Source organism: Solea solea, chromosome 8 (genome assembly GCF_958295425.1).
Source record: "Solea solea chromosome 8, fSolSol10.1, whole genome shotgun sequence".
In the NCBI taxonomy this organism is placed as follows: domain Eukaryota; kingdom Metazoa; phylum Chordata; class Actinopteri; order Pleuronectiformes; family Soleidae; genus Solea; species Solea solea.
Window position 1 is genome coordinate 4,338,698 of NC_081141.1, and position 14,372 is coordinate 4,353,069.

Sequence of the window (14,372 nt, forward strand, 5' to 3'; positions counted from 1 at the left end):
ACACAATATCCCTTGTATTCTCAGGAAAGTCGGCTTGTTTCAAATGCAAAACCTGTGACACAGGACATCATGCAGATTTGGAAGACAGCCATCCCCAGACGTTGCTGTATCCACTTGAGATAATGAGCTGTGTGAGCATGGTTCCATTAGGGACTTGTACATGTCCATGTTTTTAATTGAAATGCTCTCCTCTCTGCAATTTCTACACCCGAGGGACGTCGCTCTGCCGGATAATATCCCCAAAAGTCTAACACATTTCAAAGACATTACAGTAAATGCTGATTATGGGTACAGGCAGGGCAGGCTAACCATCATGCATGTTTATGTCCTCTCTTACCCTTTTTAATTTTATGGCAAGAAAGACTATTTCAAATATGTGCTGAAGATCCTCTGCTGGCAAAACTGTCATTAAACAGAGACAAAAGAGGGTGGAAGTGATGTTGCAATGGCTGCCTTTGTCATATCAGAAGCCATTAGATTTTTGTTTCAAATAAAATCCTCATTCTAAGACATTTTCCTGTGGTAAAGCAATATGACTCTCCTCCACGTTGGTATATGAAGACTTAAAATGTGCAACACTTCATTTATGACTGGTTATTTACCTCCATCAGCGAAAGAGGACGCGCAACATTGACAGGTTTCTGTCGCGTGGTCTTTAATTAACAAGAATAATAAATAGGCATTTTACAAAAAGCAAAGACAGGCAAGCTAATTAGGACGGAGCATCAATAAGTCGACATCTTTGCTTCATGCGAGTGTTAAATAACATATGCATGTACTGTAAATGCTTATTTTAAACAGTGTGTGTTGGAGGAGCATGGTGGGCTCTAAGTCACAGAGTCATGTGTTAATTGGCAGAGCTTAACCCCAAACTCTTCATTAATGCGTTGGATATTGGACTGATGTGCTGAAGCTTGTATACATTTCTAATATGTACCATCAGATAGTAGCTTTACTTGTTTAAGATAATGATACAGGAATTCTACACTGTGTCGTGTTTATTGGATTTAATTCAGCTGAAAGCTTTATTATTGTCGTTGCACCAAATTGCACAACATTTTCCCTCAAAAACACCACACACTAGTAAAAGAGCATCAGCACTTTCTCAAAACAACTAAAAACATTTTTTATTCCATTTAGCTGATCCAATTTTATTATGGTGGTATTATTTATGTATTCATTATTTTTATTGACACTTGTTTTTAATCCTTGCACTTGGTTTTGCAATCCTTTTAATTTGTGTGATTGTTTTTAATGCAATGCACTTTGTGCTTATATACTGTAATTAAAATTGTACTTTACTTCCAAGAACATCGATACATAATGTACAAAGTAAATCTAAAAATACTCCACATAGTGTCTTAAGGTTATTGCTCAGTAATTGCACTCGTAGCAGCAGTAGAGTCCTAAGATATGAGGTGTGTATAGAGTTCATCTCGCAGTGAAAAGAACTGAAGAAAGGGCTGAGTTTCATCTTTTAGGCTGTTGTTGGATGTCTTTCAGTGTGGGCAAGATTCAGTCATTACACTAAGCTAAACATGCTGCTTGTGCATCCATATATTTACAGTACAGACTCTATTTATTTAAAGCCGTAGAATCCAACATTTATATGAACAGTTGTCGTTTACATTCAAACCATTATTAAATGCATTCACACAATGTCGATGAAGCCCATTAGCCTCACATTAGCGCCACACAGCTCTCTGCTTATCAGTATTACGGTGGAAGTGATTAAATTCATATCAAGATAAATTAAAAGCATGTTCAATGAGGTGGCTGCACCGCCGCACTGCTGCTCCGTACACATACACATGCACGCTCTCTCAGATCGCTTCAGACACCGTCCACAGTGAGGTCAAAGATACAGATCACTCAATTTCAGGACTGAAAGACCCATGTCAAGTTTTGTGCCAACATCGACCAGACTCACATCCTACACTATGACGTCTTTTTTAAGTACTTCTTTTGGCCCCATTTAATACTTTTAACAGATAAAGCACTCTGTGGAAATGGTATTTTGTATTTTCTATGCTGGGGTGATGGTATGAAGTATGCTTATGTAATGTAGTATGTAGTAGCATGTTGATGTGGACACTAAAAATGTGCTATATCAAAGAAGTTATTTTGAAGTATAATGTTATAATAAAATCATAACATTAGTCCAAGATTCAGTTTTATTTGTGATTAAGTCAATGTATGTTTGTACTTGAGGTGGGGCTATGCTCAGATACAATCAATAATTAATCGATTACATATTTATCTATTCTATGAATGATGTTTTTTTTGAAGATTTCAGACACAATTCATGGACAGCTCCGTCCCCTGCACCGACAAATCTCTCCTCAGGACTAGGAACAGAGAAAATCGGCTTGATTTGTCCAATACATTTTACATCAGCACTTATTTATACTACATTGTTAAAAAAAAATTAGTTAAATTCATTGAATTGAATTGAATCAGTCAGGTCTGATAGTATTGCTTGACAGAGCCTGTTTTCAGATGAAGGACACAGAGTAGACATAATGTTACATTTCGTTTCTGCTCATGAAGACCAAACCGAGGCAGAGTAATAACAAGTATAAACAATAAAGTGAATTAATGCACAAACACACACTTGAGTTTCCATCAAACTACTTACTGCAAACGTGTGCATTTAAAAAACAGTGGCTATATTTTATCCATTCGATTAAACTTGCCATGTTCTTCTCCCACCTTTTCCCTGACACTCAAGTCCTGCTTGATGATGGGTGAGGATTCAAAGTGTTTGGGATCTGAAGACTCCCACCTCCATGGAGAGACTGGATATGTGCGCTCTCCGTGGCCCATCACTTAATTTTATATCTTCCCCCTGCGTCAGACATCCTTAGAATGGAGGATGCTGATGGAGAGATAGACAGAGATGCAGAGGGCCTTCTCAGTGTGCTTGACAAAAGTGAATTCCATCCACTTGCTGCCCTTCACCTTTGATATGTCTGCTGATTTGCTGGCGCGTGCTTGTATTATTCAAATCAAGTTTTCAACCATTGTCTGAGACATTAGGCAGATGCAATGATTGAAAAGATTAATAATGATGATAAAGATGATGAATATGTTTGATCTGGGGATTGTGCTTGCTACTGTGTTTCCTGCCCACAAACAGAGCTTTCGATGCAATCCTTAAAATGAATTTGTCTGTATCGGAAAAGATCTTAATTACCTTGTCAAATACTCTCCAACTGAGGTGGGAGTATCTGCAGTCACTCGAAACCTTCAAGAAGTTTATGATTCACAAGAATAATAGGCACGCTGACGTGGTCTCATTACTGGACCCTCTGGCCCTGAACATTCAACTCTCTCAGATATATGGACACACGAGCACTCGTGTAATCTTTCCACACCCACTTCAGGCGGCATATGTTACATGTCATCATTAAACAGTGTATATAAACAGATGTGCGCTTTCGAAAAACACACACATCTGTTGAGGAATAAAATTCAGATATAGCCTTGATCAACAGGACCCGCGGTAACACCTCGCGTTGCATTATATATGAAGAGAACGCACTGATGCATAAATGCAAACCATGGACGTGTTTTATCATGTGAGCTGATTGGAGTATGTGCATATGTTGGCAGTAAATCCTAAATCTTCAATACCTCAGTCTTGCACACAGAATATCCACAGCTGCTTCTCTCCTCCCTGAGACAGATGCAGGCAGGAATATACAGTAATGAACCATGGAGTAAGTAAACCTGAGTCCATTAAGTCCTATCCGATTGATTCAGGCACTAAATAATGCAGGCGTTTGAGAAGACAAATGCCCAATAGCCAGTGCTATTGTTGCCTTTGCTTTGCTTTAGTGATGGAGAGAAGATGGCTCCACTAATGTTATAGCCTGACAGTGCTGTGAGAGGATGAATAAGTCATGTACCAGGGATGGGTGGAGCACACAGAGCTAAGCTGTTAAGGCTACCTACGCAACTCTCACTTGAACAAACTCAGTTAAGAAAGAAAACAACAGTGAGAATGATCAAAACATACTTGCAGGGACCTCTAAAGTACTGCAGCTCTGTAAGAGACACAATCCAATAAATGATAGTGTATTGTGCTGTTGTTTGGTTATGCACATGGTCCGTACACTGCTACAGCATTCCTCATTGTGGCATTTAGTCGATAATTCTCCCTCTTTATCTGTTTCCATTTACTAAAGTGTAACGTGAAAGCGCCTATGAGAGCTCCTCTGAGTGCTAAGATTCGTCCTCGTCTTCAGAATGAGTCAGGTTGTTGGAGAGGACTCGCATATGGTGAGCAACCCAATGTCCAATGCTGCTTGATGGACATGGGCATGCTGCTGATTTCAAAGCTGGCAGAATGGCTGGTGTCCACAGATGGCCGGGGCTTAATGCTGCCTCATAATGATGTATCTGTCCTTCCTTTCAAGGTGAACTGCTGTCACTGTAGGAGGAGGGAAGGAGGAGGAAGAGGAGGTGTCCGGGACACTGCTTGCTCACATGTCAGAAATGGTTGTATGTTTCAAAAACCTTGAGGTATCTCACTGTTCTTGAATGTTAAAAATGTCGGACAGACCCCGTACCGGTCCTCCGCTAATGATGGACTCTGCATTACTGTCATGTTACTGCATTCTTTCACAGAATTAACCACAAAGCACATTGTTCTTCTGTATGAACAGATAAACTGACAATTTTAGAGGTATGGATGGTTCATTACTGAATCATTGTTTCAACATACAATATTTATCTTTGAAAGTGAAAAATGCTTCCAAACCTGAAATATCACATTTGATATGTTTGACATTTGACTACAATAGCTGTCCTAATAAATGTTCTGGTCGAAAAATCGTAGTAATGGGAACAATGTTGTAAATATCTACATCTACACACAGACTCAGTGAAATTGAGGTCTTACGTGTCTCAGGTTTTGGCTTTTTTGGGGGGAATCCCGGTCCATCGCCCCTGTGTCGTCTGAATTTAAATGTTAGCATGTAGTGTTGTTGTTTAATTTTGTTTGTCTGGGTACTAAAGGTAGACCAAATAACTGGCTGGTCCAGTGTATGAATTTAAAAAATATAAATAAATATATATACATTATATTATCAAAGTCATGTTGGGACAGTACTTTTGGCTATCAAAAATGAATAATAATACTACAATTGATATTAAATGAATACTAATTAATATTAAAGTTCCTTGGTGTAACCAATTCACAGACTCAGTCGCCATAATTGAGCTAGCTTAATAATTGATAAACCACAATGCGACATCAATAGCTCCACATGTGTTTCTGAGCATGTTAAGATCAACCTTTTCAAGTCATATGACCCTGCTCTTTATTCCACTCCCTCCTCCTATGCCTGTCCCAGTGGCTTAACATAGTAACAATGGGCCCATGTACACACATGACCAAAATAACAACACAAGTGCACTCCAACTTGATAAACAGACAAGCAATCGTATATTAATAGGAAGTGATGAGACTGATGCAAGCAGCAATAATAATAAAAAAAAACTGATCCGATAAAACGTACCAAATGATGATTTTACTGCAGAGAACAGCTTTATTTTTGCCATATATACTGTATATATAGGTCATACACACAGAATCAACTCGCTTTAACAACACGCGACAATGAAATATGAGCTCTGCTGCGACTGTAACATGTCACACACGGCACGGCAGCCCACCGCCATAATCCATAATCTCTGAGAAAAAAATGGCGCTTGGTTTTAACCCGCCGCCTGGACCGGCTCTTGCAGCATAGGGTCACAACTTTCCAGGAGCTCGTTAATTGAAAGTTTCCACTGTTTCCTGTGTCCCTGAAAGGATACTGTAGGTTGCCAGTAAGTAGCCAGTGTTAGTGTCACATTCACTCCCATGTGCTCCAGCATTTGTCTCCAAAAAGGTTAGCTGGAGTTTCCACTGTTCAAACACCACCCTGGCTGCAACGTGTAACTGAGAGGACTCATGGAGTTCAATTTTGATTGACAGGTGCCCCCAATCTCTCACTCACTGTGCACCCATGCATTCTTATAGAAGGGTGGAACACAGCATAAATTATAAATCCCAGATCTGTCTCTCCCCACGGGCCCCCAGCTGCACAGACACAGCCTATAGTTAACAAACAACATCCCATTTGTGAGAGAAGGACAGCATCTGATGAAATCACCACTAACAGTGCAAGCCACTCTCCTAGACATTGCTCTTGGCTGGAAAATGCGAGTTGATTTTGATCAGAATCTCCCATCAGAGATTCAAATTAGAACTAATCTCAGGCCGGATCTAATCATGTGGTCACCATCAGAGCAGATCCTACACGTCCCTGAGTTAACGGTACAATGGGAGGCTGCGGTAGGTGAAACTCATTAATGCAAACGTCTGAAACGCATAGACACACCGAGTCACCGAGACGGAACAACGTGGCTGGCATACTCAGGTGCTGCCTGTAGACGCTGGGTGCAGAGGATTTAAAAACACCTCAAAAACTAGGCTCCTCAAGAGAACGGGTGTTCCAGGACAGGCATTCTGACAAGCTGTCAGGTCACTGTCAGAGGCTGAGGAAGGAAGGCAGTGGCAAATGACTCCCGATTAAATAGAAGGACTCCAACTGAGATGTCAGATTTGAGGGGGGAAAGCAGAGGATAAGGAACTAAGGAAGAGGGTGCCCACCTGATGAACCCAATGAAGTGATTTACCCCCTACCCCACTTAACCCTTACTGACACCAGTGCCAATTCTTAGGGATTTTAACATCAAGTCCTATGAGCTCAACTGTATAACAGAGGGGTGTGGTCTCCGTCGAAGAAGCAACAATCCCTAAAACTTTTTTGTTTGTTCTTTGATGAGCTGTTTTTACATTTAATATAAAATATATTGAAAATACTGCATATTGTGATCCACTCGGTGTTAAAGGGTTAATTGTTATCATTGATATCAGTTATTAATTATTGGCCATAGAAAAACCCATTATGGTTGACCTCTAGTAGCTGCTACCATGAGTGACAGCCTCACATTCACAGGCGTGAGCAGTCAGGTGCACGCATCATGACGGCATACATACCCTGAACTTTGCCGTAAACACACACGCTCATATCGCGTGGTGTTAATGTGATGATAATAGAATGTATTGCATTGATATGTTTAACAAACTGAATCATCTCGAGTGTGTCAGCTCCCTTTGAATCTATTTGTATCTACACATGCAGACGGTTTGTGGCAGATGTTGTCAGAGCAAACAACTAAAGAAACAGCACCTGTTATTGTTGTCCTGCATGGAAAAAAAAAAAAATTCTTATCCACTTGACTCAAGCTCCTCTGTCACCATCTGGAAAAAAAAGAACAGTCTCTGAATGAAGAAGAGTGGGTGGTAAAATATGCTGTGTAATTGCTCTGTTGTCTGCTTACGACTAGTAACTGACGAATCTTAGTCAAAACAAAGGTTTTTGTAGAAAATGATCTGCAATATTTGACAGTGAATAAATGTTTATTGGTCACCAAATGACGTTATGATTGATTTATATATGCGTATTGTTGCCATGCGAGTGAGTTGGCTGTCGGCCACAACTTGTGCTCAACAATCCAAATGAGTTTATTATCAATTTCTGTTTGCAGGGGGATAAACGGACAAATATCGCAGGATTTCTTTGATGCTGACTGAGAAAAACCTGATGAGTCATAGGCTGGTTTTGCAGTTGCATAACACATGATTTGTCTGTGATCTTTCAGCAATAGATTTGTTTGCCAAAAGACATCTGATCACACTCACTTTCCTCTTCTTTGACAAGGGTTAAGGACAGAGAAAGTTTGTTAGACTTTGTTAAGCCTCTGATGGGCTGTCAATAATGGGATATACTAATAACTTTAGCTCTGGGCTATACACATAAAATAAGTTTGAGACTGAGCAACATTTTTCAACTAAAGTGTAACTGTGACACAAGCAATTTAAAGTGTCTTAACTGAGTTGAATTGCACCTTCTATAGCTTGTATCTTTGACTCTATCTGATAACAACTACAATAACTGTTTCTGTATACATACAATTTAGTTCATCAGTTAATAATCAATGGTAAAAACAAATTCCAGCGGTTTCTGGAAGTAGCATGTCAAAGCCAGCGTTTGGTTATTACGGTAATTTTACTATCGCTGTACATGAAGCCAGAGAATCAGCGTCTTTTTCACCAGAGAGGAGAGAGTTGGAAAAACACCTGTGCATAGTTTCCTCAAACAAATGTTACTTTAAATATGGGTTTTATTCTATTCAAATTTCATGTGTTCATGTGCAACTACAGTGTCTTTTCTCAATAAATAGTTAAAACAGTATTTTAACATGCAGTAGATTGTAAATAACTGCCAGATATTGAAAGTTATTTGAGGAAAAATGGGCAAAAGCACTTTGCATTTTAATCACAGGACATTTTCTGGCCCTTTTATGGTTAAAATAAGCAAAAAAAAAAAAACAGACCGACATTTTCAGGGTTAGGTGTTAAAGGGTTAATATGAAAAGTAAGGAATCATGAATAAAATATGAGCAGTGACATGTTTTTAAAAGTGTCACTACATCGTAATAACCCTGCGTGGGACACAAACGGGACCAAGTGAAGTGTAATTATGTCCCACTCCTGTCTCGCTGCTGCACTGCTTGAATTTCATTAGCTCAATTCTCTTTGCTGCAGAGAGATGATGACCAGAAGCCCCAGGGCCCTTCCCAGGTGGTTAGTGAGACAGGACTTCAAAGAAACAAAAAGTCATATTTCTGTTGGGTTCATTGCCTCTGAAGGGAGTTCCTATAGTGAGTGGAATAAATGTCAATAAGACAAGATGACCACCCTCCGAGATCACGCTCCACTTTCTTGGACTGAGTGATTGAACTGGAAACAAGACAGCTTTCATATAGCAGCGGATGCCAAATCAAGCACATTGGCAGATTATGACTGGGATCAACTACCATCATATTTTGGCTGGCAGAAATGTTTCTTACCCTGAATCAGTGCACCGTAGGGAAGGCTTGCCAAAACAAGCGCAAAACTTTAGGATTAAAGGCACAAATGTGTGTAGTCACGCTGTGTTATCTGTGTTTATCAACTGAAGGATATTAGTTTGTTTTTTTTATGGCTGTGGGGTTAGAATAAAATATTAAAAATCAGTTGCTGCAGAGTGCCAAGTTTTTTGTTTTGTTTCCATTTTAACTTTTTTTGAGTACATTCTGTACCAGGTCTTCAGTGGTACCCATACTGTTAGTGGGGAATCAACATAGCCTTCCACGTTGGCACAGATAGAAGCTCTCATGGTTGTCCTCCTCAGAATGGAAACCTTTTAACTCCAAACAGCGCTTGCTTACTGACTGATGCAAGTTTTTCCTTTGGGGTTTACTGCAGCTGGAACCATTCAGTGGTACAAACCTGCTGTCAGTACGTTTCCATGCACAGTTAAGTTGAGTTACGCTTGTAGCTCGACAACACTGTTGAATTGGACTACTGTCCTCGTCCTAGTATACAAGCACGAGGGGGGGAAATTGATTTATTGAATGAAGTGAGTCCACCTTTGCTTACATTTCAGCGTGTTACTATGAGGCAGTTTCCACTGTGTTAACATGTCAAGTGCCATTCCAAGTCGCTGAAAATAGGACATTATTTGAGCTGGCAGAGCATCAACTCATTTTCTGAACCAGTCCAAAAATGTACCCATCAGGGATTTTGACATGTTTTTCTCACCACTGTCATCCTCTGTGCACTGGCTACTTCAGTTACTTCAGAGTCAAGCCCAGGTTGAGAACTGTGAAGCATCATCATGTGATGATGATGATGCTTCACACACTTTTAGTCACACTGACAAAAAAATTCAATTGTTGATCAAGGTCCTGTGAACGTACTGAGTACATGATGTAATTTGTTTACAGTCTGTGGGGTAACAGATAGCTCAGTTGGTTGTAATCAACCAAAGAAATTCTTGGTCGACTGAAGCCCTGAAATAAACTAAAGCCCTGACTAAAAATCAACTAATTAAATAGTTATTGCAGTTCTAAAACAAATTATTAGGCTAAAACATTGAAATATGCCAATTCTGATATGTTCATATACTCAAAACAGACATGCAAACTTTGCATGTCTTTGACATGGATGTCAGAGGAGGACTGACTTGACTGTATAGCCCAAAATAAAAAGCTCAACATTAATTAAACCCACCGGATGTTGAAGAACGTAAACTGTCTCTCATGGGTTGGGCTAATCCAAAATATTGAAAACAAAGGGGGGGGTTCTCTGAAGACACACTGATACCTTTGAAACAGGTGTGCTCTGAGAACACCCTACTTTCCTCCTGATGAAATTAACAATAGACTGTATGAAATTAACAATTTCATAAAAAAAAATCGACCAATCAGAATTTCGGTCGACCCAGAACATATTGATCTAGGAACTAGGAGTTTACAGCCCTAGTTGGAGTTGACTTCTCTGTCCTATCTACTTATAGAGGGTGTCAGAATAAATCATTGACTTGAATACCTCTGCAGGTTCATTCCTTATGTTCCACTATAGCTGCGATGCGAAGTACAAATGAGATTTGGTGGATTTCTTCTTAACTTACTGGAAAAATGTAACACCTGGAAAATGATAAACATATAAATACTGAGCAAAACACGATATTTAATCACAGAGAGTCCCAGTGAATATGTGCCCACTGCAAACTGTAAATGAAAGGTAATGTCTTGGTCTCCTGAGAGGAGTGGGAGACACATTAAAAGGTAAACGCGTATTGATACGTCTGGCAGAACTCATCAGTCCTGTCTCTAACCATTTTTCTATATTTGCTAACCTCGTGGTAAGCGGAGTGTTCCTGCTCGGATAATGCACTCACAGTCATTATCGCCTTGCTATAAGCAGATGCAGTAAAAGTAACAACATTTCAAGCTCACACTCAATTCAGATGTCAAACTAGGGGCCTGTGTGTCATTTTATGCCTGCAGGTGATGTATCTACCCTTCACTCCATCACATTGGGAGCATCGTTTACATATCCATTGTCTCCGTCTGTGCACTTTTATTCCCTCTCTGTTCATTTCTTTTCATTTGCAAGCCCAGCCTTGTAAATTATTTCACACCTGAACAGACAGCGAGGATATCTGTGATTTATTTTTCCTTCCCTTGGTTTCATTCTGTGCTTCTTCTTTTTTTTTTCCTCCTAGAAACAACACCACACACAGAGATACTGTATGTACCAAATAATCAGTCATGCACATCAGCGTCTACTTTCTGTGGATCCTGGCAGCCCTTCTAACAACAGAAAGAAATAGAACTCTGTGAATTATGAATAATATGCCATAACCTTTCTGTGTGAACCCTGTCTTTCATCAGCCTCCTGTAGTCAGATGGTCCAGGACAGGCTCAGCCGCTCTGGCTAATTGTTTAACATGTTCTTGTCAGTCAAGCTTATTCCAAATGGCAACTCTTTCGCCAGCAGTACAATGAGCTGCCTGAGCCACAGTAGCCTGAGAGGAGTAATTGTCATCCATCCATTCCATTAGCAGCTGTGCAATATGAACAGTTGCAGCCGGTTGTTGACTGCAGACCCACTCAAGCTCGTACATGTTCTGAATAGCCCTTATTCTGAGGTATTTGTTTCATTTTCACACAGACAGCCAAACACAGAGAGAGGTAATTGCGTTTATGTTCGCAGGCAGCGTCTCAGCGAGGTGGATTCTCCTCACTTCATCAATCAAGAAGATACAGTAAATATTCACGAGAGACAGCGGCGATGAGGACGGTTATGCTTTATCACGCATTTCAGTTCAATAGAGTTGTTGTAACTTCATTTAGCTGCCGTAGCCGGATTGATCTCCACTACAAACCACCGTCTAACTCAGCTGCATGGCTTGTTAGATACATGGAGGCAACTCAACAGAATGAGAAAGCACCGTGTAACCTTGGGCGAGGCCATTGGCAGCTGAAACAAAATACAGACTGCTGATTTATCACTCGTTGTTAATAGCAAAACAATACTAAAACTAAAAGTGTCCTTTTTATCGACAGCGAAAGACAGAAATAGGCAATTGGTTTAGGGAAAAACAATCTACGTGGTGTAATGGGGGCGTTGTGAAATGTTCATCAACAGCTACAAATGTTCTCTGGGTTTAATACGACACCGCAGCGATCTGTAAAATAAGATCAATTTCTCTGGCTTTTGTTCAAGTGCCTTTTCAAAGGCGACCGACACTTGAGATGAAGCCATTTTGAGATTGTGAAATGGAAGTAGGGACGTCATTAAATGAAGGAGCGGGATCTGTCAAGCATTTCTCATTCCAATAAGCCCAAGGAGTGCGTTTGGATTCAGAGCGGTTCCACTCGGCTGGAGAGAAACATTTTCTGAATTTAAACGCTAACCAGTTCTTCAGCAAGCCCTTCGCTCACATGAAGCGTTAAATTCAACTCAAAGCAGCAGCAAAAGAGATTTACACTTTCCATATAGAGGCTGTGGAGCCTTTGGGTTAGCAGAAGGTTTTACATTAAGGGGATTTTTTTTTTTCTTCCCCCACTACCGTGTATGAAACTTAGCAAAGTTTAATCACAGCCTCTGTTTTACGGCCTGGGTTTTGTCTCTTAAGCTGTATCCATGCAGCTGGAAAACATTAGGCATAAATGTTCCATTTGAATATTACTTAAATATGAGATTTTCAAACATGGCCTCTCTGGTGTTCACCTACACACGACTCCCGAGCCTCGACTAAAAGCAGTTTCTTCTCCTGCTTATCACAGTGACTTTTAATTGTGTTTAAATAAGTAATAACGATAAAAAAAAAACTCTAATTAAATTTTCTTCTTCATCGTCTTTTATCAGCAGCATGGATAATAATCCGTGGTCCTTACCCGCATGCCCAGCTCGATGTTTTCCCCTCCGTAGACCTCCATGCCGGGATCAAGGAGACCGATCTCACCAAAGTATTCCCGGTCCACCACAAAGGAGCAGCCGATCATAGCCGGAGTTCTGGACGCGCAGAGGAACAACAGCGTTATATTACAATTTAGATACTAAACATATACAAAAACACAGAGAATGCATTTCATCAGATAAAAATTAATGGATTATAGATAATAGTTTAATAGTTTTTATATAGTTCTGACTTTTTGTTTGTTTTTAAAGCAGGTTTTTCTAAGTTTTAGTTTTATTTATTTTTGTCATGCAGAGTATTTGCCAGGTGCAAGATTCAAAAAGGTCATAATAAGTATTGTGTCATAAAAACCCAACAAAAGATGCCATCATGTTGCCAGGCAGTTAGTGTGCCAGGTTAAAGTCAAAAGTTACACATGAACATAACATAAATCATGAAACTAATAAACCTCTAGACTAGAGGTTTGATTCACTTCGATCACAGGTGTCAAACTCAAGGCCTGCGGGTCACATCTGGCCCACCATGCACTTGTATTCGGCCCCTGCGAGATAATATTATGTTATGTCTTTCCTGCTTTTTTGTTTCCATTGGCTCACTGATTTTGTACCACACCTATCAAGTTAAATAAAAATAAATAAACAAACGAAATGTGGACTTTGAAAGGGGGGCGGGGTTTACATCTAGTAAAAACTATTGAGTGCAGTACATTATTGGCTAAGATGCATGTGACTACAGGCCTGGACGTGTTGTTCCACTGCAGAGGAAATCAAGCAAGATGGAAATGGATAAAGGAAAATAATTTGTTCTGAACTTTTTGTTCATCTGACCCTCGACTTGGACGCAGTTTTTAATTTTGGACCCCCAAAATTGGATTGACCCTAACCCACAGCCTTGTGTCCCACATTGTAAACAAAGACAAACTGTTTATTATGAATGAAAATGGTGTCTCAAATAAGATTTTTTAGCACATTTTCGCTACAATTCTAGTTCGTTTTATATACATACAATTCGTTTTTTTTAAACTGTAGTTTCTATTTTTATTTCAGTTAACCAAAATGTATTTATTTTTTTTCAATTTTAGTTTCCTTTATATTGTTAGTTTTCATTATCTATAAAACCCTTAGAAACCTGCAAGGGTTTCTTTTTACACCAATAATTTAACCACCATGAATGGGAAAACTCAATCCCTGGAGTTAAAACAGCAGTGAATGCATAATGTCTCGTCTCTGTCAGTCACTTTTAAAAGGGACTGCACAGTCTTACAGCGCAGGGTTTCCGTGCAGAAATTCCGGTGGAAATACAGAGAAACGTTGAGCTGCACTTTGTGTCAATGTGAACATTTTTACAGGGATGAATAATGAAAACAATCTGACTTTATCTTCAGCTCAGCTTAATTTAAAATGCAGCCGCTGTAATTGAGACAGAACTGTTCTTTATCCAAACACAATGAATGGAGAAATGGGGGGGGGGGGGGGGGGGGCGTTGGATTCATTTCTCAAT

At 39.8% G+C, this 14,372-nt stretch overlaps 1 protein-coding gene across 2 annotated transcripts in view; it reads right to left on the reverse strand.

Annotated features, from left to right (window-relative positions):
• Positions 1–14,372, reverse strand: part of galnt9 (polypeptide N-acetylgalactosaminyltransferase 9) — an 80,009-nt gene that overhangs the window by 15,601 nt on the left and 50,036 nt on the right. For both annotated transcript variants that reach the window (XM_058637076.1, XM_058637077.1), the window contains exon 6: positions 12,850–12,967. In XM_058637076.1, the coding sequence (XP_058493059.1) occupies positions 12,850–12,967 (118 nt within the window). The remainder of the gene's footprint in view (positions 1–12,849; positions 12,968–14,372) is intronic.